The sequence below is a fragment of the Gavia stellata genome, chromosome Z, assembly GCF_030936135.1.
Source record: "Gavia stellata isolate bGavSte3 chromosome Z, bGavSte3.hap2, whole genome shotgun sequence".
Classification (NCBI taxonomy): Eukaryota; Metazoa; Chordata; class Aves; order Gaviiformes; family Gaviidae; genus Gavia; species Gavia stellata.
Window position 1 is genome coordinate 22,568,567 of NC_082637.1, and position 25,631 is coordinate 22,594,197.

At 40.8% G+C, this 25,631-nt stretch overlaps 1 protein-coding gene across 2 annotated transcripts; it reads right to left on the bottom strand.

Moving 5' to 3' along the window:
- Positions 1-510: 510 nt before the first annotated feature.
- On the bottom strand, positions 511-24,359 carry DEPDC1B (DEP domain containing 1B). Of its 2 annotated transcripts, XM_059834074.1 has the most exons (11): positions 24,312-24,359; positions 23,389-23,654; positions 18,167-18,302; positions 15,778-15,905; positions 9,855-9,985; positions 8,737-8,784; positions 8,153-8,293; positions 3,395-3,561; positions 1,733-1,909; positions 1,023-1,208; positions 511-700 (listed from the first exon to the last, which is right to left on the bottom strand). In XM_059834074.1, exons 1-11 carry the CDS (start codon positions 24,357-24,359, stop codon positions 539-541), a joined length of 1,590 nt encoding a protein of 529 aa, XP_059690057.1. In that variant the 3' UTR covers positions 511-538. The 2 variants fall into 2 exon arrangements, with proteins under 2 accessions (XP_059690057.1, XP_059690058.1); XM_059834075.1 differs by lacking the exon at positions 1,023-1,208.
- Positions 24,360-25,631: the final 1,272 nt, after the last annotated feature.

Genomic DNA, 25,631 nt, shown 5'->3' on the forward strand with positions numbered 1-25,631 from the left:
GTTTTCCAAAATAACTCTTACATATCAAGAACACTAAGGTGTACAACAGCAAAACAACATCCAGTGTTTCATACTTATTCAAGCAGGTAGAGCAAATTAATTCCTCAAGCTGTATGTGAACAAACACACCCTAGTTTATGCAAGAGACTCATTGTCAGGGAAAAAAAAAGCTGTTTACTAGTTACCAACAATACCTTACACACAAATACATTTAGACCTTGAAATGGTGGTCAAATCAAACTACAGCAACTGTACTTTATCACCCATGTAGATTAATCACCTTGAGTTTGTTGTTTTATTGGGTTTTTGTTTTGTTTTTTAAAATAACAGACATTTAAAAAAATAATTATTTACAAAAATACTGATAATGGCTCACATTTCTACCACTTCAATACTTTCCTCTTCTTTTGACCTTTTCTAGCATCTCAGGAGTATCTCCAGTAGTTTTTTTTAGTAACTACATGCTGCTCAGGCTCCTTTTGCATAAAATCCATTCATAATGTGCTCTGACTCGGTTCGCTGATACATTTCAAACTGTTTACATTCGAAAGCTTCTGGTTCTGTGGAATGGTTGAAAAGGCTTTTTTAAGGCCCACATCAGTATTGGTGGTTTCTGTTTATTTTTTTCTGGAAATAGCACCGCTTCAGTTTCAGGGGTAGGAAATCGTACTCTATACACTTCAGGGTAAGATTTCTGAAACTGGAAAAATACATCAATTTAAATTAAGAATTCATTCAAACTTGTAATACAAAAAACTACTAAAGTGCAACCTCCGCCTCTGGAGCAGGAAAATTATTATTTCTCTAATGGACTTCCTATACCTTTATATAGAAAATTAGGTGATCATTTCTAATATGGCTTGATTGATGTCAGTACTGCTATTCTAAATTATTAAAAAGTTTGAAATCCCCAAGAGTACCTACTATTTTAAATCTCAGTATTTCTCTAGAGGACTACATGTCTAAGACTTGATAAAGATTTTTAAGTTAAAATTAAAGACTCTGGAGGAATATCTATTTACTTGCTTGAGCTTCTTCTTCTTATCTTTCACAGATATTTCTTTATTCATTGCAATTTCTTCCAATAAAGCTGCCAGTGGTTCTTGAGAGCCAGTTGCCCTTTGGTATTCAAATTCATCTGTACTGATTTGGTGACAAAATGATGGAGGAGGAAAAGTTGCATCAGTATCAGCTCCAGCATATTTTATCTGAAGGAAGAGTAAAAAAAGAGCATCTATGTTTTCTGCAATAAATTTACAAAAACTGTCTTAATCAAATTGACCACCTGAAGTCATTAAGTAGGGATGATATAGAATAAAGACCCTAAATTGTATCTCCTGTCTCCTGCACTGATTGAGTGAGTTCTAGTAAGTCAAAAAACATGACACAAAGGAAGCCTGTTTAACTCTTGGAATAAATTGCAAGTTACTTTTTCAGTAGAAATTAAAGAAGGAATAACTAAAAATCAGCTTTGAACAAAACAAAATATGGTATCAAGAAACAGAAAAAGAGTTATGGAAGAGTTATTCTTGTCTCTAAACCATTCAATATGTCATTAGTTTCACTTAAATACATAGTGGTGGTTGAATATCAACAGTCAAAATTAGTTAGCTCTTCATAAGCTAGCAGAGACAGAACAAAGTCTTTAAGAACTGTCAAACTTCAGAGCAGAAAGAAAAAATTTGATCTACAAGCACAGAGACATAAGAGGATTTTTTCACTAGATACCTACTTGGACTCTCTGGAGATGTACAACATGTTCCTCTATAGAGGACTTTAAGGCGGAAGGAACACTTAATATCTCTTGATAATTGTCCATGAGAAAAGATACTAGTTTAGCAGCCAGCAGTTCATCCAAGTCCATTTCATCCTTTGAGCAGAGAATACAACGGGAAAATGCCTGAACCATCTGAGAAAAAAAACCATCATTATTGCATATATTTCTGTTTGGAGGTAAGGGGTGGGGAATCAGACCGTATTTAAAAAGCAATCTTTTTTCTAAAAGATTTTAACAGCACAATACTTACCGTACTTCAAACACATCAATATAAATGAAACCAAACCAAAACAAAACAAAGAGTAATATGTACAGTGACATTATCTGAGTGGACTGAAGATGGCTCTTGCCTCATATAAGTAATCTAACCCTGACTTTAGACTTTGAATGGCTGAATTCCACTTTACTCTCAAGACTTCGTCAAATAGCCACTTCACATGGCTTTTCCGGTTAAATAGGGCACAAATATTTCAGAAATTTTTAAAATAACACAGGAATTTAATAGAAGTTAAGCATCAGAGGAAAAACTTAATACCGTTATTTTGAAATAATCAAACCAAATATCAGGTCCAGCTCAGTTCATCTAGTCTTATGCTCAAGCATTCAGTTACAAGAGTTTCCTGTCTGTGCACCAGTCACTGCTAACATTAAAAGCACAGAAGGCAATCAAAATTTTCTGTCATGTACCATAGACTACACTGCTGAATTAAAACTTAGTACAAGATACTTAACTGTAAAGGAGTCACTTCTAAAAATAACATTTAGATTATAACATAATTATTTTAATCAAAGACCATTCACATTTAATTAAATTATAAACTTAGCAGTCGAAAAATCAATTATTTTAATCAAATACCGTTCATCGTTAATTAAAAACTTAATTGCTGTGGAACAAATTTAGATTTATGAATGCTACTATAGGATTTTTATGGAGTGGCTCTATAGCTGGAGTTTTCTGCTGCCCTTCTTGCAAAAGACTTGAAAATTAACCAAAAGAAATACATGTTAGCCAGTCAGAATTGCTAAGTTAATGTCTAATAACTTTATAATAACATGCTGTTGCAAACATCAGTGATAACTCTATAAGTAGTCCTACAGAAAGAATATTAGCAGAAACCAGGGCTTGGTCAAAATCTGATTAAAATTCCTTTCAGAGATTTCTGTAGTCAAGTAATGAAAGGAAAATTAGTACTGAAATAAACTGGTAGGAATTTTTTTTTTTTTAATGGACGAAAACGGGTAAATCAAAACATGAAGCTACATATTTCTAACTATGACTGAAACAGGCAGTTTTTTTGTCTCACACTGTCTGCAGTGATAAAGAACACCAGACACCTCATCTACTGTTTTGTTTTTTTTCTACTCACTAATGAAATCAGTGGTGATTTAACTTTGAAAGGTAAGGAAACCTCCAAATCCTGAGCAAATTCTTCATTTGCTCACAACTCACCAAGAAAACCCAGTTTATTCAAATTCAGAGTAGCTTTCCACACAGCTAGAATAGATGAAACATTCTTCAAACAAACAAACTATGTTTGGTATACGCTGTCGAGTAACAATCTTATCTGTGCTACTCCAAAAGCCTTGTCTAGACCTTTTGCCTTACACTATACATACCAAGGTTCTGGTCCTCACTGATTCACAAAGAGGTGGCAAATCCTTGTTAAAGCTAATTCTTGCCATCATCCGCACCAACAGCTGTAGTCTTTTCCGATTTTCTGGTGGCAGCAGGAGACAAGATATCTGAAGAGCTTCTATGGCCTTGCTGTGTTTTTGCAGCAGACCTGGTTTATACAAGATCAGGAGATTGGGCAACATTTCTCAGTTATGTATTTCCATAACGTTTAACACAACATTTCTAAATCTGTCTCCCCAAATTCCTTTCTTACTCATTCAAGACTGCCTTAGAACCCCACTCCCCAAAGAGTCTAGGAACATATCCCTAGAACTGGACTACTAGAACTGGGCACCTTGTTTAAGTATTTACAAGATTTCCTTCTGATGCATGGAGAGATATTAATAACCATAACCAACAACTCTAAATATCAGTAGACATGAAAAACTACAACGTTTTCGTTCATCCTTTGCTCTTTTATTACCCTCAGCTCTAAACACAACTGAGATGTATGCACAGATGTAGCAACCACATAAAAAAGTTAAGTCTGGGGCAACAACCAGAGAATCTAAACAAAACATGTGTTTATGCATCAATGATAGCTATGACAATACTGACATACCCCTCACACCTACCAAAGTTAAATCTGTGACTAGTTCTACTTGCAAACTTGCAAAAAACACAGAATGTGAGCATGGCAGAGATATGTGAAGACTGGACAGGCACAGTAGAATCTGATAGTAGTTTAGGTACCTATAAAGAAGTCTCACCACCAAAATGTCATCCTCTTTTGGGTTTCTAAGGCTCAGTGAAGGAAGCATCTAAAAACTACACATTTGCCTAAATAGCACTAGTAGCAGAAAAAAACAGAAGTCAGGAGCAAGATGTCTGCATGACTGAAGTCTAACAGTAATTTCTCTTAAAAAAGGAACAAGGAAGATGACAAAGAGATACAATTCTTTTTTTTTTTTCCATAGGATTATAGAGGTTGGAAGGGATCTCTGGAGATTATCTAGACGTCTCCCCCTGCTCAAAGCAAGGTTACCTACAGCAAGATGCCCAGGACTATGTCCCGTCAGGTTTTGAATATCTCCAAGGATGGAGGTTCCACAGCCTCTCTGGACAACCTCTTCCAGTGTTGACCACTTTCTAATTAAAAAAGCTGTTTTCCTATGTATAACCAAAGTTTCCTATATTTCTGTTTGTGCCGATTGCCTCTTGTCCTGTTATCGGATATCACTGGTAGAAGTCTGGCTCCCTCTTCTTTCCTCCTCCCACATCAGTGTTTTATACATATTAATAAGATCTTCCCTGAGCCTTCTCCTCTTCAGGCTAAACAGTCCCTGCTCTCAGCCTCTCCCCATATGACAGATGTTCCAAGGCCTTAATAATTTTTGTGGCCCTCCACTGGACTCACTGGCCAGTGCTGAGAAAAGATCTCCCTCAACCTGCTGGCGATGCTCTTACTGCAGCTAAGAATGCTGCTGATCTTCTTTGCCACAAAGACACACTGCTGGCTCATGGTCACATTAGTGCCCACCAGGACTGCCAAGTCCTTCTCAGTAAAGTTGCTTTCAAGTCAGTCACCCCCAGCATGCACTGGTGCATGGGGTTATTCGTCCCCAGGAGAGGACTTGGCATTTCCCTTTGTTGAACACTGAGATTTCTGTTTGCCCATTTTTCCAGCCTGTTGAGGTCCCTCTGCATGGCAGTACAATCCTCTGCTGCGTTAACCACTCTTCCCCATTTTGTATTACCTGCACACTTGTTTAGGGCAATCTGTCCTTGTTAAGGACAGTGTCCCACCATCCAGGTCATTAATGAAGTGTTAACCACTACTGGCCCCATTATCAGGCCTGGGGTACTCCCTACTGTTTGACCCCCAGCTGGACTTTCTGCCACTGATCACAACCCTCTGAGCCCAGCAATTCAGCCAACTTCTGGTCTACCTCACTACCCACTTATCTAGCCTGTACTTCCTCAGTTTGCCTATAACAATGTGATGGGACATAATGTTGAAAGCTTTACCACAATCAACATAAACAGCAGCCACTGCTGTCCCCTCATCCACCAGGCCAGTCGGTTCCACACTGTGTAAAAAGTGAAGCTGTATGTTATTAAAAAAAGAACAGAAGTATGCAGCAGCAGGTAGGGCAGCCAAAGCAGACAGTATTCCAAGAAAAGAGTGGTAAAGCATTTTAGTTGATTTCATTTTCAAAGCAAAGCTTTCTCTGATTTCAAAGGAAGATTTGGCCAGCACACCAGTGCATATGTTTAGAGGAGGCCCTGGGAAATAATAATTAACCTTAATGAGATTAGTACATAAAGAATCATTATAATATGTGCAAAGAGCAAGTTTAATCTTACCAAGTTAGTAAAATACCTGATGACCACTGACATCTTAGTCCTGTTTTCTCACTCAGCTATTCTGAAAACTAATTTCAGCTAAGCTCTTGGAAGATAAGTACTCTAGACAGTCTTCATTCAAAAACAGAAGCAAGTGAGGCATCTTGATATAGTTACGTGAACCACCTAGGACTTCTGCAAATATTTCCCAGGTTTTAAGATGGAGCTTTTAGACGTGGACAAATCACATCACGGCTGCCTCAAATGACTAAAAATATCATCTGATAACACTTTCTTTGCTATTTCCTTAAGTCTTCCACTAAACAGAAAACTTATCCACTGAAGGAAGAAAGAAGTCCTATAATCACTGTGGAAAAGTTGTAATTCCTTGAAGGTAGCAATATGAAAAGTCAAAAACTCAAAGACTGAAATCTTGGTTTATAAATGTCTTAAGATTGAGAATTATTGCCAATTTAACAAGCCTCCATTAAAAAAAAAAACAGAGAAATGCAACTGCAGACATGGATTTGCTTTTCCATACTTTTTAAGTACACAACTTGCTAAGCAATTACTGCTTCCCGGGCAGCATTCAGTACTAGCATTGACAGTTACTACAAAATAGTATTCTATGGAGTGTACATTATTCTCTACACTTACCTACAGTTTCATAATGGTCTGTCCATTAGCTTCATTATTAAGACTTAATTACATATTTAGCAGAACCCAAAACTTTCCCCTTTCTCTTTCAGCTGAACCGAATAAAATCCCTTCCTCTGCCCCCTTTTCCCCAAGAATCACAGATTGAATCTCAGAAGACAGCCTGAGTGGTTAGAGAAGACCTTGCTACCGAAACTACAGATAAGGCATCTCTGCCTTATATTTACTTGTTTATTTTCTTACTACTGGTTCTAAGTAGTTTTGAGTACAAAAAGGAGAGTTAGGCTTCACCACAGATATGCTGAATTATCTTCTTGAACTACCTCCACTGGCTAGATAGGGAGCATAGTCTCGAATTATTAAAAAAGTGGAAAAGAAATCTGGGGATCATCTGGCCCAACCCCATTACCCAGTCAGTGAGGGTGCCTAACTCAGATATCCCAGATCATCCCACAAAGGCCAAATGCAGCTTTTTAGCCATTTAAATACCTGTGTTAGGTGTCTGGAGGAGGATGTTTAGGTAAGACTTCTAGAGAAACATGACATTTTCAAACATATGCTGCCAGTACTTTAAAGTAAATTGTGTATGTATGAAGATGGAAAACAAACTAAGTAGTCCTTGAAAGCCTGTATTCCCATGAGTTTTTTGTGTAAATCTATTTTTGCTAGTAAGGAAGGATTCCATATTAACACATCTTTTTTTTTTTTGTGAAAGAGGACACAAAATTATTTTTTTATGTTTTGAAACAGTGCATAATTTCCTTTCATTTCCACATAAACATTGTCAGGAATTCTTTCTTCTCATTTTTACATCTGTGAAATACTGCGAAATAAAAGTCTTAAAACCTGGAAGGTGTGAAATACAATGGAAAAGCAAACAGAAAGAGAGGATGAAAGGAGAGGAAGAATTTTTAAAGATATTATCAAGAATATCTGTTGTCTAAGAAAAAGAAGTCAGAAAAGAAACTATATTCAGTTTGAAGCAAGATTGTTGACTAACAAAGTATGAAAATACTAAATTCCAGAAATAACAGTGTTATTCTGAATTCCTTTTTCATTTCAATAGTTTATTAAAAGCAATGTTGTTCCCACTTCCATAAGCTCAGAAAAGTGACGTGCTACAAACCATGCTTACTTTTCAACCCAGTTGTTCTTTTCTGAAATGTAACCTAGTATTTTCACATTTATTATCTTTCAATAGGCCATCTATAGCTACAGGACGGGTAAATTTTATATAGTATGAACCATTAAAAAGTTATTAACTGTAACTAAACTACTGTTTCTTTAAAACAGTAGATTAGTTAATGTCTAAATTTAAGCAATGAAGGATTTCAATTTCCTTCAGATGTCGTATTGCCAGGGTTAAAAACAGTTCTTATAGCCCTAATCTTTTTTAATCTAGACTTCAGTCAAGCAATTTCTAAAAGCTTATGTGAGTTTTTAAGACACTTAGGCATTTGTCAAAAAAGAAAAATCTGTTAAAATCCATCTGTTAGGTGTGACTGTGCTAAGCAATGAATAAAGGCCTTTAAAAATTACAAAGACAAGCAACGGAAGACTTTTGGACTAATGTGATCAAAAAGACACAAGAATAAAACCACATTGTCTTATGAAATAAATTTAAATATTAAACTATATGCAGAATGGACAGGACAGGTCCTAAAGAAATGAGCTGTGATACTATTTGAGTATGGTAAATTAATTCCAGAAAGTTAATTAAAAAGAATAATTTTTTTGTTACATCCCAAACTACTTACCTAACACACTAACAAATACATCAAAAAAATTAAATGTGAGAAGAGGTTCTTTCATCTGGCCAAAGTAGTCCACTATAGTTTTGAAGACATCTCTTTCAAATCCTGAGTATGTAGGCTGCTTCAAATCTGAGCAGCTGGGCCCTACAAAGAATTAAAAAAAAAAAAAAGAGAAAATTAATTTGTAGCCACCAACCAGATCACTATTTTCTATTCCAGCCAATAAAAATGCAATGTCAAGTAGGAAAAAAAAAACCCAACAAAAACTTACACTCTGTCTCCAAAATTTAGGTGAAATTGTATCCATCTATTGAATTGATCTATTTCCAATAGGTCTAATGAAAACACATAGTAGAGGAAAAATATTAAGAGAATAGTTAAACCTTTATATATTTTATTGAAATAAGCTGCACTGGCAGGAGAATATATGCTGGCTGATTTTTTCCAACTTTGTTTAAGGCAATGATGAGAAAAAATATTGACTGTGAATATAAACAGGATTTGATAAAACAATAAAGGAAGAGTCAATTCAATTGATTTTTACACGGGTGGGTTGGTTTTTTTTTCCCCATCCTGAATTTACTTACAATTTGCTAGACATTTCATTGCTGATAATATCCAGTGAGGTAGTTCCTCTGCATAGGGGACAAACAGACAGAAATCAAAAGGAGAAAAACCCTGAGAAAAATATTAAACTGTAAGATAAAAGCGAAGCTGAAAATTCTATAAGAAGTTCCTCCTATATAGTAGATTGACTGATTGCAAAGGCAGGATATACCTTAATGTAGGATCTAGCTTGATATAGCTTTACATCTATACTTTAGTACCTCCAGTACTCAATATCAACAGTTATGCCTACTGCTCTTACAACTCAATCAGCAAAATGGATCGTATCACAAATCCTTAACATGCCCTGCAGAAAATTGGTCAAACTAGTTCAAGCTACACCTTCACTAGTGCATTACAGTGAAGTGTTTACTTTGCACTGAAGATGATGAAAAACACTCATACATTCAATACTGTCATTTCTGCAAGGAGGAAGTTAATATCTTAAGGTGCTCCAACTGCCTTTAAAATGAACACGTGTATGCTCTGGAGAAGGTTTCATTCACAAACCAAACCAGGTTCCAATATAGTATTTCACTTCTCTACAAATCTTGTGGAAAACATGGTGGCAATAATATTGTAAGTGATATATCACAGGAGCAAAGATGCCTTACTTTCTCCCTGATGTGTAAAACAGTTTTAAACTTGGAACTGGTTTCAAAATACATTGACTGAAAACTCAAAACTGAGAAATTTTAAGCATCTCTCAGTGTACGTTTTGATTCTTTCCCCATTTTTAATACACATTTCCCTCATGTAAACGCTCCAGTTCAGGTAGTTAAGGGCTGGGCTGACAAAGCCAGCTTGAAGTGAATAATACCCCTATTTTTATAAATGAAAAGTTGCTGTTCTTTCACCTTCATCTTTCAACCCTGCTAAAGCAGGAATATGTTTAAGAAAGTAAATATGGAATAAACACTGATTCTTACTATCAGTATGTCAGACGACAACAATGGCATACTTTGTACAAACTCTAGTATAGGTACGGCCATACAAGTATAAAGATGCTACACGTTAGTATAGATTAGAACTAATACTTTTTTTTATACTAGTAAACTACAATATAAAAAAGTTAAATGAAAACTTCTAAAATACTCACTTGATTTGTCTTCTAAAGTGACAATGCCTTGCTTATTGACATTGTATGCATTTTGGACTATATGCTTTGAATCCACAAGTTTTGCGTCTAACACTTCATCCAGAGAATCCAAACCCAAGACCTTTTGTAATCTGTAAAAATACATAAACACATAGTTCATACATCATCTAATCTGAAAAATACAAACATATAGTATTAGGATAGATACGATTCTGAAAGAGAGACCTCTATTTCATAGAATCATAGAATATCTCAAGTTGGAAGGGACCCATGAGGATCATTGAGTCCAACTCCCTGCTCCTCGCAGGATTACCTAAAACTAAACCATATGATCAAGAGCATTGTCCAGACACACCTTGAACTCTGACAGGGTTGGTGCCATGACCACTTCCCTGAGGAGCCTGTTACAGTGACTGGCAACCCTCTCAGTGAAGAACCTTTTCCTAATATCCAACCTGAACTTCCCCTGATGCAGTTTCATTCCATTTCCTCATATCCTATCTCTGGTCACCAGAGAGAGATCAGCACCTCCCCCTCCACTGCCCCCCTTAAGAAGTTGTAGGCTATGATGAGGTCACCCCTCAGCTTTTTCTTCTCCAAGCTGAGCAAACCAAGTGACTTCAGCCACCTCTCCTAGGTCTTGCCCTTGAGACATTTCACCATCTTGGTTGCCCTCTTCTGGGCACACTCTAATAGTCTGACGTCCTTCTTATATTGAGGTGCCCAAAACTGCATGCAGTACTTGAGGTGAGGCTGCACCCATGCAGTGTAGAGTGGAACAACCACCTCCCTTGACCAGCTGGCTATGCTGTGCTCGATGTACCCCAGGACATGGTTGGCCCTTTTGGCTGCCAGGGCACACTGTTGACTCATGTTCAACTTGCCATCAATCCAAACCCCCAGATCTCTTTCTGCAGGGCTGCTCTCCAACCTCTCATCCTCCAATTTGTACATATAACCAGGGTTACCCCATCCCAGGTGTGGAATCTAGCACTTGCTCTTGTTAAATTTCACAGAATCACGGAATCACAGAATCACTATGGTTGGAAAAGACCTGTAAGATCATAAAGTCCAACCATCAACCAACAAACACCATGCCCACTAAACCATGTCCCTCAATGCCTCGTCCACATGTTCCTTGAACACCTCCAGTGATGGTGACTCCACCACCTCCCTGGGCAGCCTGTTCCAGTGTTTCACCACTCTCTCAGTAAAGAAATTTTTCCTAATATCCAGTCTAAACCTCCCCTGGTGCAACTTGAGGCCATTTCCTCTTGTCCTGTCACTAGTCACTTGGGAGAAGAGACCAACACCCACCTCTCTGCAACCTCCTTTCAGGTAGTTGTAGAAAGCGACAAGGTCTCCCCTCAGCCTCCTCTTCTCCAGACTGAACAACCCCAGTTCCCTCAGCCGCTCCTCATAAGACTTGTGCTCCAGACCCCTTAACAGCTTCATCACCCTTCTCTGGACACACTCCAGCACCTCAATGTCCTTCTTGTAGTGAGGGGCCCAAAACTGAACACAGCATTTGAGGTGCAGCCTCACCAGAGCCGAGTACAGGGGCACAATCACCTCCTTACTCCTGCTGGCCACACCATTTCTGATACAGGCCAGGATGCCGTTGGCCTTCTTGGCCACCTGGGCACACTGCTGGCTCATCTTCAGCCGGCTGTCAACCAGCACCCCCAGGTTCTTTTCCACTGGGCAGCTTTCTAGCGACTGTTCCCCAAGCCTGTAGCGTTGGTGATTGTCCAGCTCTCTAGTCTATTCAGATCTCTCTTTAAGGCCTCTCTACCCTTGAGGGGGTCCACAGCCCCTCCTAATTTAGTATCATTGGCAAACTTACTTAATGTACATTTGATTCCTGCATGCAGATCATTTATAAAAACATTAAATAGCACTGGCACTAAAACTGAGCCCTGGGGAGCCTCACTCATTACTGGCCTACAGCCTGATGTAACCCCATTTACTACAACACTTTGAGACCGAGGTGTCAGCCAAGTGCTCACCTAAGATATTATGGACTTGCCTATCTGTGTGCTGGATAGTTTTTCTAGGAGGATACTGTGAGAAACAGTATCAAAAGCTTTGCTAAAATCCCAGACCACCACATCTACTGGCTTCCCTTGGACCATTAGACAGGTGACCTTGTCATAAAAGGAAATTAAGTTGGTTAAGCAGGACTTTCCCTTCGTGAACCCATGCTGGCTATGACCAATGACTGTGTTGTCTCTCAAGAGTTTTTCAATAACTCCCAGAATAACCTTCTCTATAATTTTACCAGGCACTGAAGTGAGACTGACAGGCGTGTAATTACCAGGGTCTTCCTTCTTACCCTTCTTGAAAATTGGGACAACTTTTGCCAGCTTCCAGCCGACTGGGACCTCTCCAGACTCAAGACTGTTGAAAAATAATGGAGAGAGGTCCTGTGATGACATCGGCCAGCAATTTCAGTACCCTGGGATGAATCCCATCAGGCCCCATAGACTTATGTGCATCCAGTTGGAGCAGCAAGTCTCAAACAAGTTCAGGATCAGCTGGGAGTTTATCATCCCCCAGTCACGGTCTTCCAACATAGGGTTCCGGGGGTCCCAGGGCCCATCATCAGTGTGGAAGACAGAGTCGAAGAAGGCATGAAACGTCTCCGTTTTGTCTACATCCCTATTTGTGTGGTGACTGATTTCGTCAAGCAATGGACCAATGTTATTATCTCTGATTCTCCTTTTGCAATTAACATATTTTAAAAAGCCCTTTTTTTGGTCCTTCACAGTGCTGGCCAGCTTGAACTCTAGTTGAGCTTTGGCCGCATGAATTTTCTCCCTACAGCGGCGAACAGCACCTCTGTAGTCCTCCCACGTCACCTGTCCTTGCTTCCAATGTCCGTACGCTTTCATTTTCCAACTAAGTTCTAGGAGAAGATCTCTATTCAGCCAAGCCGGTCTCCCGCCCCACTTGCTTGACTTCCAACACTTGTGAATTGCCTGGTCCTGCGCTCTTAAGAGATGGCATTCATGGACCCCAAATACCTTCAAAAGCAGATTCCCAGGGAACCTTACCAACTAGCTCTTTCAGCAGCCCAAAGTCTGCTCTCCCCATATCCAGGGTCAATGTTTTGCTGGCAGTTTTTCTCCTATTGCCAATGATTTGAAACTCAACTACTTCGTGGTCACTGTGACCAAGACAGCCACCAATCCCCACTTCACCCACAAGTCCCTCTCTGTTTACAAACAAAAAATCTAGGAGGCCACCTTTCCTAGTCAGCTCCCTTAGTACCTGCACTGAGAAGTAATCTTCCACACACTTCAGAAATTTCCTGGACCTGTTTGTGTTTGCTGTATGATATTCCCAGTTTATGTCTGGGAGGTTAAAATCACCCACAAGGACAAGGACGGTTGATCTACAGACATTCCTTAATTCCTTGTAGAATAATCAATCAGTGTTGTCATCCTGGCTGGGTAGTCAGTAGGAGAATCCCACAACAAAATCCGCTTTATTTGCTTTCCCCTTCATCCTTACCCAGAGGCTCTCAACTGTGTCGTTGCCAACTGTAAACACCGTACAATCCAACCCCCCCCTTACATACAGTGCCACCCCCCTGCCTTGCCTGCCCTGCCTGTCCCTCCTGAAGAGCCTGTAACCATGCATCATGCACCCCAGTCACAGGACTCATCCCACCAGGTTTCGCTTATGCTAATGATGTCGTAGCATTGGGACTGGGCCAAAGCTTCTAGCTCCTCTTGCTTATTCCTGATGCTGTGCGCATTAGTATAAAGACATTTAACGTGTACTCCAGTGCACTCAGCACATCGTGGAGCAGACTGAAGGACCTCGCTAGCACACTGTCCCTCAAACACTGGCGTGCCACCCCCAGGCTTATCTATAGTGAGCCTGGTTTTACCCCTTTCTCCCTTCAAATTTAGTTTAAAGCTCTTTCAATGAGCCCTGCTAACTCCTGCAGAAAGATCCTTTTCCCCTTTTAAGACAGGTGTACCCTATCTGTCTCCAGCAGACCTGGTGCCTTGTAGACCAATCCGTGATCAAAAAAACCCAAATTCTGCCAGTGACACCAGTCTCAGAGTCAGGTCTTGATGTGCTGGGTCTTCCTGTTTCTTCGCTCATCATTCCCTGCAACTGGAAGGGTAGAGGAGAACACTGCTCGTGCTCCTGATCCCTTAACCAGTTGTCCCAAAGCTCTGAAGTCTCTCATGATCGCCCTTGGAATTTTTGTTGCAACTTCATCGCTGCCTACCTGAAGAATCAATAATGGATAATCTGAGGGCCATACCAGGGTAGGAAGCTTTCTTTTCACATCTTTAACACAGGCCCCAGGGAGGCAGCAGACTTCCCTAAGAAGTGGGTCCGGTCTGCAGAGTGGGCCTTCTATTCCCCTCAGAAGACGATCTCCTATGACAATGACCCGTCTTTTCTTCTTTATGGAAGCAGTTTTGACACAGGGTGTAGGCCAACTTAACCTTGGCGACACCTCTGACCTAGATGAACCATCGTCTTTGTCATTGTTCAGTTCCACTTGCAGAGCCTTGTATCTATTATGCTAGGGCATCTGGGAAGGTGGGGTAGTAACAGAGGAGATGTGCTTCCTGCACCGGGCAGGAACTTGTCACCTTTGCCCCCTACCCCTTAAGTGACCACATTCAGCCAGGTGGAGAGAGGAGAGTGAACCCTCCATATCGTGTGTCCTGTCTGCCTGACAGGCCTGTCCCAGGGAAGGTAGGGTGCATTTCCAGTAATATCTTTCTCTCTCAGACTCAGTATCTCTCTGATACTCCTCAACCTACTCACCTCCTCCTGGAGCTCTGTCACTAACCTGAGGAGTTTCTCTATCTGGGCGCACCTCCCACAGGTGTGCTCACTGCTGCCATCTGGTACTGACATAAGAGCAGAGCCCACCCTGCAGCCTGACACCTGTGTGGCAGCATGTTCCCACCAGAGCTCTGTCTGGGAAGCTGTGTCAGTCGTGGCGAGTGCAAAGTTTAGAGAGGCCACGAGCAGTCTGGATACCACTGCTCCCCGGTCAAGCTGGCAGAGCCCTTCTGTGTAAATCGCCATGCAAACTGCCGCGCCATGCCCTGTTTGTGCTGCTTGTAGTCGCTAGCGCTACGTAGGGGCTTCTTTTATGGGGGGAGCTTGGTCGCCATTTTTCCTGGCCCCGCCCAGGTGTCCTCAGCTGCTATTGCCAGAGCTGCAGCCTCCCAGCTGCTCTCTCTGCTCCCTGGAGGTTTCCCCAGTTGAGGAAACCCCCCTGTACACCCCACTGTGGATCATGCCAGCACCGGAGCTACTCACATCAGCATCAAGTTTATTACATGGAGATAATGTGCTAGGTTTAGATTAAAGTAATCATTAGTGAGGCCTAACTGTGCTATAAAAATAGCTGATGTATATTAATTTTTTCTCCTGCATAAATAGTCTAAAGTAATGCCTTTAACTTTGCATAGGGCATTCCTTTTGGAAATAGTAAAGAATATCCGAGTCTCAAAGCCTTCTGCACTCAATTAGCTACTCCATTTCTTATCTCATATGACGTATTGTACTTGCCATTGAAAGGTTTCATCGTATCACACTTCTGTAGAAGTGCTTCTATTTCACAGCAACAAGAAAAAAAAGAAAAAGACTGAGGAAAAAAGTCATTAAACAAGACAAAGTCCATACAACAAAAGGTCTTGTATAACACAACAGGAAAAAGTCAAAAGATATTACGCACAGTAAAGTTTCTTTGCAAACTTTATTTGCTGAATTCATTAGCCAGATAACAAGTGGTATAGTTAGTCTGGCCACTATGGCTTTGATGGCAGTGATGAAAGTTGAGTGGATGAAATCACAAGCCTTATCAGAGAAGACAGGCAAGACTATTACCTACCCCACAATTTTACTTTAACAGCAAATGACTCCCAAGTATACTCACCGTGACAAAGCCATGGATTTCCATATTTCTTCTATATTTGTTTGTGTTAGCTCTCTGCGGAACACAAGTTTGCATGCTGGTACTTCCCCTATAGCTATACTGTGTCGCTTGTACCACATCTCAGAGTTCTGAAATCATAAAAAACACTCCTCATTAACTGGTGACTTTTCAAGTATTAAACAGCATAATACATTTATAGTACAGCATGCTCCCTATTACAAGTATTTTAAATATTCCTAAATTCCAGTAAAGTCTCCGGGATGCAAGTCAGTGTTTAGGTTTCACAGACATGCAGCATCTTTTCTCAGTTACATCACTAGTCCAAAGCTGAAAAATTATGTGTGTCAGAATAGCCATTAAAATTCAGGAGTCAATGGCCTCTAGTCCTGTGTTCAGATCCTCTTCATGATTAAAATCAGTTCAACTCACTTGTTTTCAACTACCACTATGAGATTAAACATCTGCTTATGGAAAAATGATTGCAGAATAATTAGATGAGATATGAAAGACTGATATTCATCCTTGTTCAGCATATACTGATCATAACTGAACATTAAGTTCATTAGCAGCTTCTATACTTTAAGTAAAAGCAAATAGCTAGAGCTGAAGACACCCATCAGATCTAGTCCACCGTTACAACAGAATAAAGTAAAGCAGAGAATGCAAGAGACTACTATCCTTTACTCAACCTTCATATCCAAGCTCGATGCTTGAAGATTGTCATTAACTTGTGAATGGCTGGACATACAGTACAGTTTGTGTCAGCAGCATAATTTTCAAGGCAAGACTCCTAATCATTCCTAGTTCTTTGATTTACATCACAGAGCAGTCCTAAAGCACATTAGTAGTATTGCTTGTCATCACAACCAAACCACAAAATGCACTCCAGGAATGCACTTAATTACTCCAAGCACTAATCACCTGTCATTCCATGACACTAGACTAGCGCTAGTTTGAAACAAATAGCACCCTCCAAAATTAGTGTCTGGTCTTCCACATCAGTATTTCACTACACAGACCCATGCCCATCAATCCACACACAGCCAATAAGTGCTCTGATTAATGCTGAAGCAATTTAAGGTGCCACCACTTTCAGCTACCTGTCTACTTCACCATTCCCATTGGAAGCTACTCCTTTCTATGAAAGAGCCAGCAGAAAGAAGCTTATTCCTTTGCCTCAGTTACTTCAGTTTACAATCCACTGTATTAACCAAAACTGCCAATGAAAGAGATTTTGAGTTATGCCAGACTGTATGCTGCCGCATCTGAGTCAGATGTGTATAGGCAGTCTTTTGCTAACTCTTATCAGGGCAGGATGCTTGGATGAAAATTTAGAGCAGGCAGTTGGAGGCTATAACATGTTAAAACTGCAGCAGATACTTGCAGTAACTAAAATAGTCTATTCTCTTTACTTTGGCACTATCTTTTCCTTCTTCCCTCTTAATCTTCTACCTACTCTTGAAGTTCTAAGGACCATGCTTTTTCCTCTTCAGGAGGCTGCTGTACATGAAAGGTGCACTCGATCTGCACATAAGTAATTGGATTACAAATATGGTATAACCTTTCATTCAGGACCTCTAGATGTTCAGCAAAATGGTAGGAGCTACTTTTCCAAACAGACTTTTGATCACCAAGAAATCCAAGGCTTGTGTCCTGCACTGATGAGCATTAATAAAAAGGCCAAAATCATCAAAGAAGTCCCAAGAGTTCACAAAATATGAGAACACTCACATACAAGATACACTGGAGGAAGGGTTTAGAACTCAAGAAGCCTAGCCTTTTAAGATGTCCAGGTGGCAAGAGTTGATACAATTTTGGTTTACTAATAAAAGCAACAGTTTCTTCAACAACTTTACAAAGGCTGGATCAATCCAGGTAAGTACGGGGCAGGATGATTCTCCAAGCTCACAAAGGGTAACAGTGAAACCAGGACCACTTCTTAGTCACAATATTCTCCTTACGAAAAAGGAAATTGAATCACTAACAACCTCATAGGAGCTAGGAAGTGAGTGATACTGTATTTACTCTGCTACATGAAGTCTCTGAATAAGAGTCACAGTGTAAGGGACAACAAAGTAACTATTTTGTCTTGTAGTGTACTAAATGCCCTATTGGAATTTGAACAAACTGGAATGCAAGCATACTGGCAAATACAGTCATGCTGAACTTACGATGCTCAGAACATCATAACCTGTAGCAGAAAGAACACTCAAAGCCAACATCCGTAGCAAATCCGTAAGAACAACTTCACCTCACATAAGTTTAAAATAAAAGTATTTTGCACTTAATTTTATAACCAAGTATTTTTTGCCACAACAAAGAGATCATTAGTTCAGTTTTGCTTTCCAAATATGCTTACATCTGGGGAAATGAAAACTGGATATCTTACCATTGTGACTGATTTTACTGGGATGTGTTCTTGGGAGGTACCAGCCTTCGGTTCATTCCAGTCTGGAAATTTAATTACTTCCTTTCCACATGAAGGTTTCTTTGGATATGGCTTCAGCGGTGAGGAAGGAGGAAATCTACAATTAGAGAATATTTTTAATGCTTCTGAACTCCACCCTATTCCATATTTACCAATGCAAAACTGTAGTAGGTTTTCACATGCAAAAATACATCAAATGCCTTGGACATTCACAGTGCGACTTAGTTGCCTGAAGACTGGTGTTGAGTGACACGTAAAACATCCTAAGGTGTCTTGTTTGGCCTCCATCTGCTGCTCCAGAACAGTTCAGGGCCTTTGTACCTCCCATGACATAGCTGCACCTGGGGTGAACATCTGGCATCCCAGTGCATCTCAAATAGCACTGGCTGCCTGTGCATAAACAACTGACTCAGGTCTTCACTAGAAGATGTTGATTCTGCTGAAAAAGCTGTGGGTAGATTTTCCCCCGTGTCAAGTGCACTGCTAGCATGCATCACATAAAGCAAAGCTAGATAACTAAGTCACATGACTAATGCTTGAATTTAATTAGTGTGCATGCAAGCGTCCACGCAAAGTTTTGTCCACATTACCATGTTCTTCTGTGTTTACATGCTTTCTGTGTGAAGACCATATCCTGCAGTTCTTTTCTGGAGTCTTTTTCCAGCTGGTTGTGAAGGAAACTCATTCACTTTTTAAGGCATTTCAAGAAGTGCTTGAAGAAATTAGCAGAAATAAACCCTAAGCTAGCCCTGCAGAAAATAAGGAAAACTATTCCAGATCACATTCAGCTCAGTCACATCTCCAGCTTGACCAGAATTAAATTACTGCCAGACCTAGGTCAGAGCATGTACAAAGGAATTAATGACAGCAGAGCCGAAAGACAAATCAGTTCAATGGCAACATAAGACTGGCCCAGGTCAGATCTTGTTTCCCTACACTCCTAGGCTTTAGATGCTGAGATTCCTCATGCTTCAATAAATTGCTTCAGCCTCACTCACTCTTTTAATCAGAATGCAAAAGACAGTTATGTCTGTAACCATGCAACAAGAGCTTGTACACCACTGGATAGCATGCATTTATATCCTGCCAGAAAGACTCTCATGCTCAAGAAATCCTCAAGATTTCTCTAAAATTACAACCCATCCTCTCAAGGCAGTTCCAACATTTAATTAGTTTTTAAATTAGTTTTGTATTGCAGTTTTGTTAGCCCAGTAGTGTTACACTGCATGGGTTAAACTCGTTACGGTTTTGACCATGCACACTGAGCCCATTTGGCATATTTCACAATGCTCTTCAACAGAATATCTACAACACAGGGAGGTATCACTTCCTTCAGACAAACCCTGAGGAAAAGTAATAAAGACCTTGCACTAATCCTGCAAGACTTACTCTGCCTATTAAAAGTTACCCAGATTACATTGCAGATGTTCAGCTGTTGAGTGTTCTCCACTATTTTTCAGCTATTTGTCATTTCTTAGAGTTTAATGTTAAAACACCTGCAGCCTTTTTTTCCTTTACCTTACAGTATTCTCAACAGTTCCGTGTTTCCCCTCCAGTTCTTCACATTTTTTAGCTTTATGTCATTTGCTGCCCTGATTCTCAACCAACCAGTAAATGAATGAGTTCTTACAAGCAGAAAAAGGAGGTGCATTCCCTTTTCAGGTAGCATTACAGCAAGATCTAGATAGAGCCAAGTTTTTGGATGAACAATGAAAAGCCTCTGATTTTAGGATGAACAGAATAATGTTACCTAAAGCTAGCAACTGAGGAGCATTCCAAGGCTGACATGTCAAGGTTAGCCAGCAACACCAGTTTTAGGAGTTTATACAAGGAGGAAATAAGAGATTCCTGTTTGTGACTAGGGCGATAGTTAGCAAACAGGGTCAACCAACATTTGTACCAATGGTACACGTACCACAGCTGAATTCCCAGAAGTTTACTAGCAATGCAAGAGTACTAAACCCTTTGCTTTTAATACAATTGCTTAGATTCCAAAAAATGTAAAGCCTGACACCTTCCAAAACTGTAACTTCTCATTTATTATTGTAGACTGTACTAAGCCAGTAAGTCAGGACACAGAGACACATAGTCTTTGCTATTTTTAGAAGCCACACTAGTTCTCACCTTCGCATTTAATACTTGCTCAATAATCTCAGGCAAATCAACATTTGGCAACATCTTTTTTGCATACTCCGTAAAGTGAACAAGAGCAGACAACTACACTTACATGCAAAGTTAATGAATGACACAACTGTGCACCACAGTGTACAGTTACAGTAAACTAACACAGCAATTTATAGAAAAAGTATGAAGCATATCAAGGTTTGCAGAGTAAGCACTGTCAGTGGAATTAAAAGCGACTTGTACTGCTACTCATATCAACATGGTGAGAAAAGTACTTACAACGCAACGTTAGGAAAGTCCACCGGAGGGAGCTGCCAGGACATTAAATACATGAATAAAGGCAGGCTGGAAAACCAACGTTTCGCTCCATAAATAGGAGAAAAGCATGTTTTAATACTTAAAGCCAAACACCAAAACCATAAGTAGCATACATTGTTTATTTATGCACCAAGCCCAGTGGGAAAAAGGTGGCTCCAATTCAAGATGCATGAAAGGTCTGCAGTTTTACTCACTGAACTGGTTTTTACTGACTTAGTTTTCTTTTGAATGGGAGATGGACAAAAAACATCATTAAGATAGCTATAACAAAAGACCTCTCTTGTCCAATAGTAGATCATTAGAGAGAGCACATAGAAAATGAAAAGCACAGTAATATTTCACCCAACCACCTTCCACAGCCTGCAGCTCAGGAAAGTAATGGCTGAAAATACAAAGGAGAAACAACAAAATAATTTGAATGTGTCATGATGCCAACGCAAAACAAACAAACAAAAAACACACAGCCAGACAAACTCAACAAACCCAAACCAAAGAGTTATAGCATAGTACCAGTGGTTACCAAAACCCATATTTAATTTTCTGACAAATAGTCAATGCCCAGAAAGAAGACAAAGTACTTAACACCTATGGCACCTGTGAAAAAAACTATGCTGGTAATGCTGTCCTAAAAAGAATAGACAGAACAGGACTGGGCTAGGAACATACCAAACCAATAACACACCTACCACCACTAACCTAACTGTTTTTCTAACTCTGTTTAAACAAGTAAAAAGCCCACTCCACATTACTCCTTTACATTTAACCTTCACCAGGCTGAAGTCAAGACCTAAGTTCTTCTGCAGCTCTTCTTGCCTTCCATGCCTGTTTTCCAACCTGAACTAGTCAATGACTAGGTAAACCAGGCCAATATCGTGCCCTTTTACAGCAGCCATAAGCAGATGGCCAGAGAAGAATTTAAGAACAGGACAAGCACACATGATACTTCCTCAGCATGTTTCCCCAGTCTTCGGTCATTTTCAGCCCACAGACTGCAGAGCCATATATTGTTTTTATATACTTAGCAACAGACTTTATTGGGTGAGCTTCTCAAAATATCTTCAGATACAAGTCCTTTGTTACACTGGGTCCTTCAAATTTGACTCCAAAATTTGAAAAATTAATATTTTTCTTAATTAATTGTTACATGGAATTTCCTTTTATGGAGCTAAGTTTGCTGAGAACATTCATTTTTTTATTCCCCCCAAATTATTTAAAAATTCTTCCATTAAAGTTGATTGAAATTGGTTTGAATATTTAACTTATTTGTCAGGGAAGCTGTAGCATTCAGTGTTGTTGCCTTCAGAAGGCAGGTTAAAACCAGCTACCACTTTTACTGAAAGATGTCATGCAGTATCTTAAAGAACAAGTTGAATGTGTGCTAATTTGTTACCAGAATTAAATACAACTTGATCCAATCTGACTGTAAATCAACTAAACAGCTCTGGAACAAGTTTAACATAAACCATGGTTCTTTTATAATAAAGTATCTTGACCCAAGTTTGCTTATGACAAAGTGAAAGAATTACATCATACAAACCTCTTACTTTTAGAGTATTCCAAGTTAATAAATAAAATCAGGAGAGTAATGAACAACTGCACTTACAGCATAGGTGTACAGACTTGACAGCAAAAAAGCTTAGGCACACTCTACAAGCAAACTAGTTAAGATCATAGAGCAAAATGAAAAATTGGCTTAATCCCCATCAAGTGGAAGTTCAGTATTACATACATTTTTCCAAAGACACTATTAAGAAATCATTAAAAAAAATATAAAATTTATTTAAGTATATATTAATATATGTATAATAAGTAGAAACACAGCATTATTGCTGACCTATTTTCCCTATCGCTCTGCATGGAGATAGCTCCCATTTCCTCAAAAGAAGACTCACTATATTATAAGTTACAGATCCATACTTAAGGTAATGGTCATTTTTACACTACTTTTTCACTGAATAGGACACTACAAGATGGTACAAATTCAGAACCTGCAACTTCTGGACACCCAAACCTTAACTGAGGTGACAGGAGGTCAAAGAACCCACTCCAGCAGTACTAAGCTTTCATTACAAAGAAAATTCTTTTCCTCTGTTAACAAGCCACCAGTTGAGAGGCTAAACAGGGATAAGTAAGCAAGCATCCTTCAGGATGAGAAAATAAAACTTTTTCGCTTTTAAGACAATTTCAAGATACAACCCAAGGAGTATAGAAAAAGGCTATATCGTGAGTGACTTTTAAATTCAGAAGGCCTTTCTCTTTTCTCAGAAGGAGTAGAAACAGCATCCAAAATAGTCAGGGAGTTCGGGGAGGGGCAGGACAACTGGAGTTGGATGCTCAATAGCATCCTCACTTCCATCAATGTCTTCTTGTTATGCATTCTTCCAACACTGACAAACCTGATCTGATGTCTACCAACAGCAAACAGAACTCGCTACCTTGTAAAAGCTGCAAAAGCTTTTGTTAGTATTCATAGAATGTAATCGAGTAAAAGTGCCCTTCAAAAATATTTTAAAAAAACAAGGCAAAGGAAAAAAAAAAAACCACCAAGCCAAACATTAAATCGTGACAGTTGTCTATTACTAAAGAAAATAAAATCTTTAAAAGGAAGGGGGTGAAAGGGAGGAAGACACATTAACACCTTTTCAAAGGCATTCTACAAAAACGTTTATAAGGCCAATACACAAAACTTATTACTCCGTTTCCGAAAACCAAAATTTTTCAGCCAACATATACAGATTTACCTATATAAATGGCCATCATCTTGAAAGTCCTCTTTGCCCCATCTTCCTTTAATATCTTCAATAACATGATTTTTCAGGAATTTTTTAAGCAGCTTAACCGTTTGATTACGAGTCACTTCTGGGCCAAAGTTTTGATTAGAGCCAAGCAGTTCATGTAAACAGTCCACTGCTTCCGAGGCTTTGAAGCAACGCTCGTAGCTTTTGAAGCGGCACCGATGCTTCCGTAAAGGCATCCCAGCACGAAAAAGTTCTATTATCTCGTTCCACTAGGGAAGAAGAACAAAGCAAACAGTTATGGGAGGTCTTCTAGAAGCATTGTAGTTGTACACAGCGAGATCAAAATGCAGCCAGATCTGAACGCAGAACTACATACTTCTTTGATCATCTGCGTTTACAAGCACGTTAAAACCTAAAACTATGATTTGAACAGTTAAGATCTGAGAACAAACACCAGATTTAGGAAGCGGAAATATCTAGAGCCCCATAGAGCTCTACAGGTACAGCTTTAATCTCCCCTTGGCTTTTAATTTGCCAAAAGGCTGGTCTAAAGGCCCGCTTTGCCGGCCTCTGCCGCCTCCACATTCCGGCGGGGCGCACGGGTCCAGCCTGCCTACACAGACTCAGCGTGGGGGGCACCAACACCCGGACGCCGGCTGCAGGCCACCCCGCTGGGTCCCGACCAGGGACGAGCTACGTGGGACAGACCCAGGCCCCGCCCGGGCTGGCGGCCCTCGGCCCTCAGGCCGCAGATGCCCGGCCAGCGGGGGAAGGCCCAGGCGGCCAGACTGCCTCAAGGGAGCCGACCAGTACCCAGGACGCTCTGGAGAGCCACCGTCAGGCACGGAGGCCCCACCCGGACGAGATAAGGCTACACAAGGGACAAAGGCGGAGACAGGGCACCCCAGCCCAGGGAGGCTACTCACCAGCCGGGTGGCGCGGTAGGGCCCGGGACCGACGAATCTCGGCTCCATGGACGCGGCCGGGCCTCGCCGTCTCCACGGAAACTGGCAGCCACACGCGCCGCGCCCGCCGACCGTTTGAATCCGGACCTGAAGGCGCCGCCTTCGCCTATTGGGTGGCGGTGGCGCACGTGACGTGGCCGCGCCGCTCTTGATTGGCGGAGGCCCCGCTGGCCCGCCCCGCCCCCGCGGCAGGCTGTGACAAGGGCCGGGCCCGCCCGGCGCCGGCGGAGGGAGGTCCCTGTGGCCCCCGCCGCACCCCCGGGGTCCCCCCTCTGCCCTTCCCCAGCCTCGGGCGCCTCTGCCCCACGCGCGGTCCCGCTGACAGGCTTCCACGCGTGCCCGCGCTCCTCGGCCGGAGGGCTGGCCTTGGGAGGAGGGGCCGGGGCGGGGGAGGGCGCAGAAACCAAGGCCGCGGGAGGAGTACCGGAGGAGAAACTCGACCCCTCCCGGGCAGGCAGAGCGGGAACGTCTCCTTGGGGGCAGCCTGCCTCCGGGGGACGTTTTGACTTCCCAGAAGATACTTAATTCGTAAAACGGGCGTTAACTACGTGTTGTTGTTTGACTTCCTCAGTCAGTGAGTGGTTCAGAACGGGGGCTCAGGCTTAGGTTTGGGAAACAGTCAAACTTCGCCAATTAAATATTGTCTGGTGAATTGCCACCTTGATAAAGAGAATACAGCCTTTTCATTAATTCACAAAAAAAAAAAAAAAAAGAAAAACCCCAATTTTCAGCACTCAGTTTCTTAGGAGAGTAGCAGCTAGTAAGGCTAGTGTTTCTCCACCACCAAATCCAAGGAATACAAAATTTCAGCCCAACTCCCCTCATTATCAGTAAACATTCACTATACCATTAACAATTATGCTGACTGTTGCAGTCCTCCTAGTGTAACTAACATAGAATACATTTCAGCATGCTAAATGCACAATTTTTAGGTAGGAAAAAACTAACTGTCCAGATGAAGACTGTGTGATTCTCACAGGCTGCAACGCGGAGCGTGGGAGGACGGGGTTTAATAACATTTTGTACTGATGTCATTAGCATAGTTATGCTATATGCAACCTACTAGGATACAGCCATACAACTCCCTGAAACAATGCATTCTCTTTCTCCAAATGCTTCATAATGTACAGAAAACTAAACCAGTGTGCAAGAACTTACAGAGTAGGAATCCGAAATGGCGCTTGCTGACAGCCCACTGAGTGATTAGCATCTCCAGTTGCTGCTCCTGCTTATTAATTCTTAATCTCAAACAACTGACTCTGGAGGCAGTTGGCTACTGTG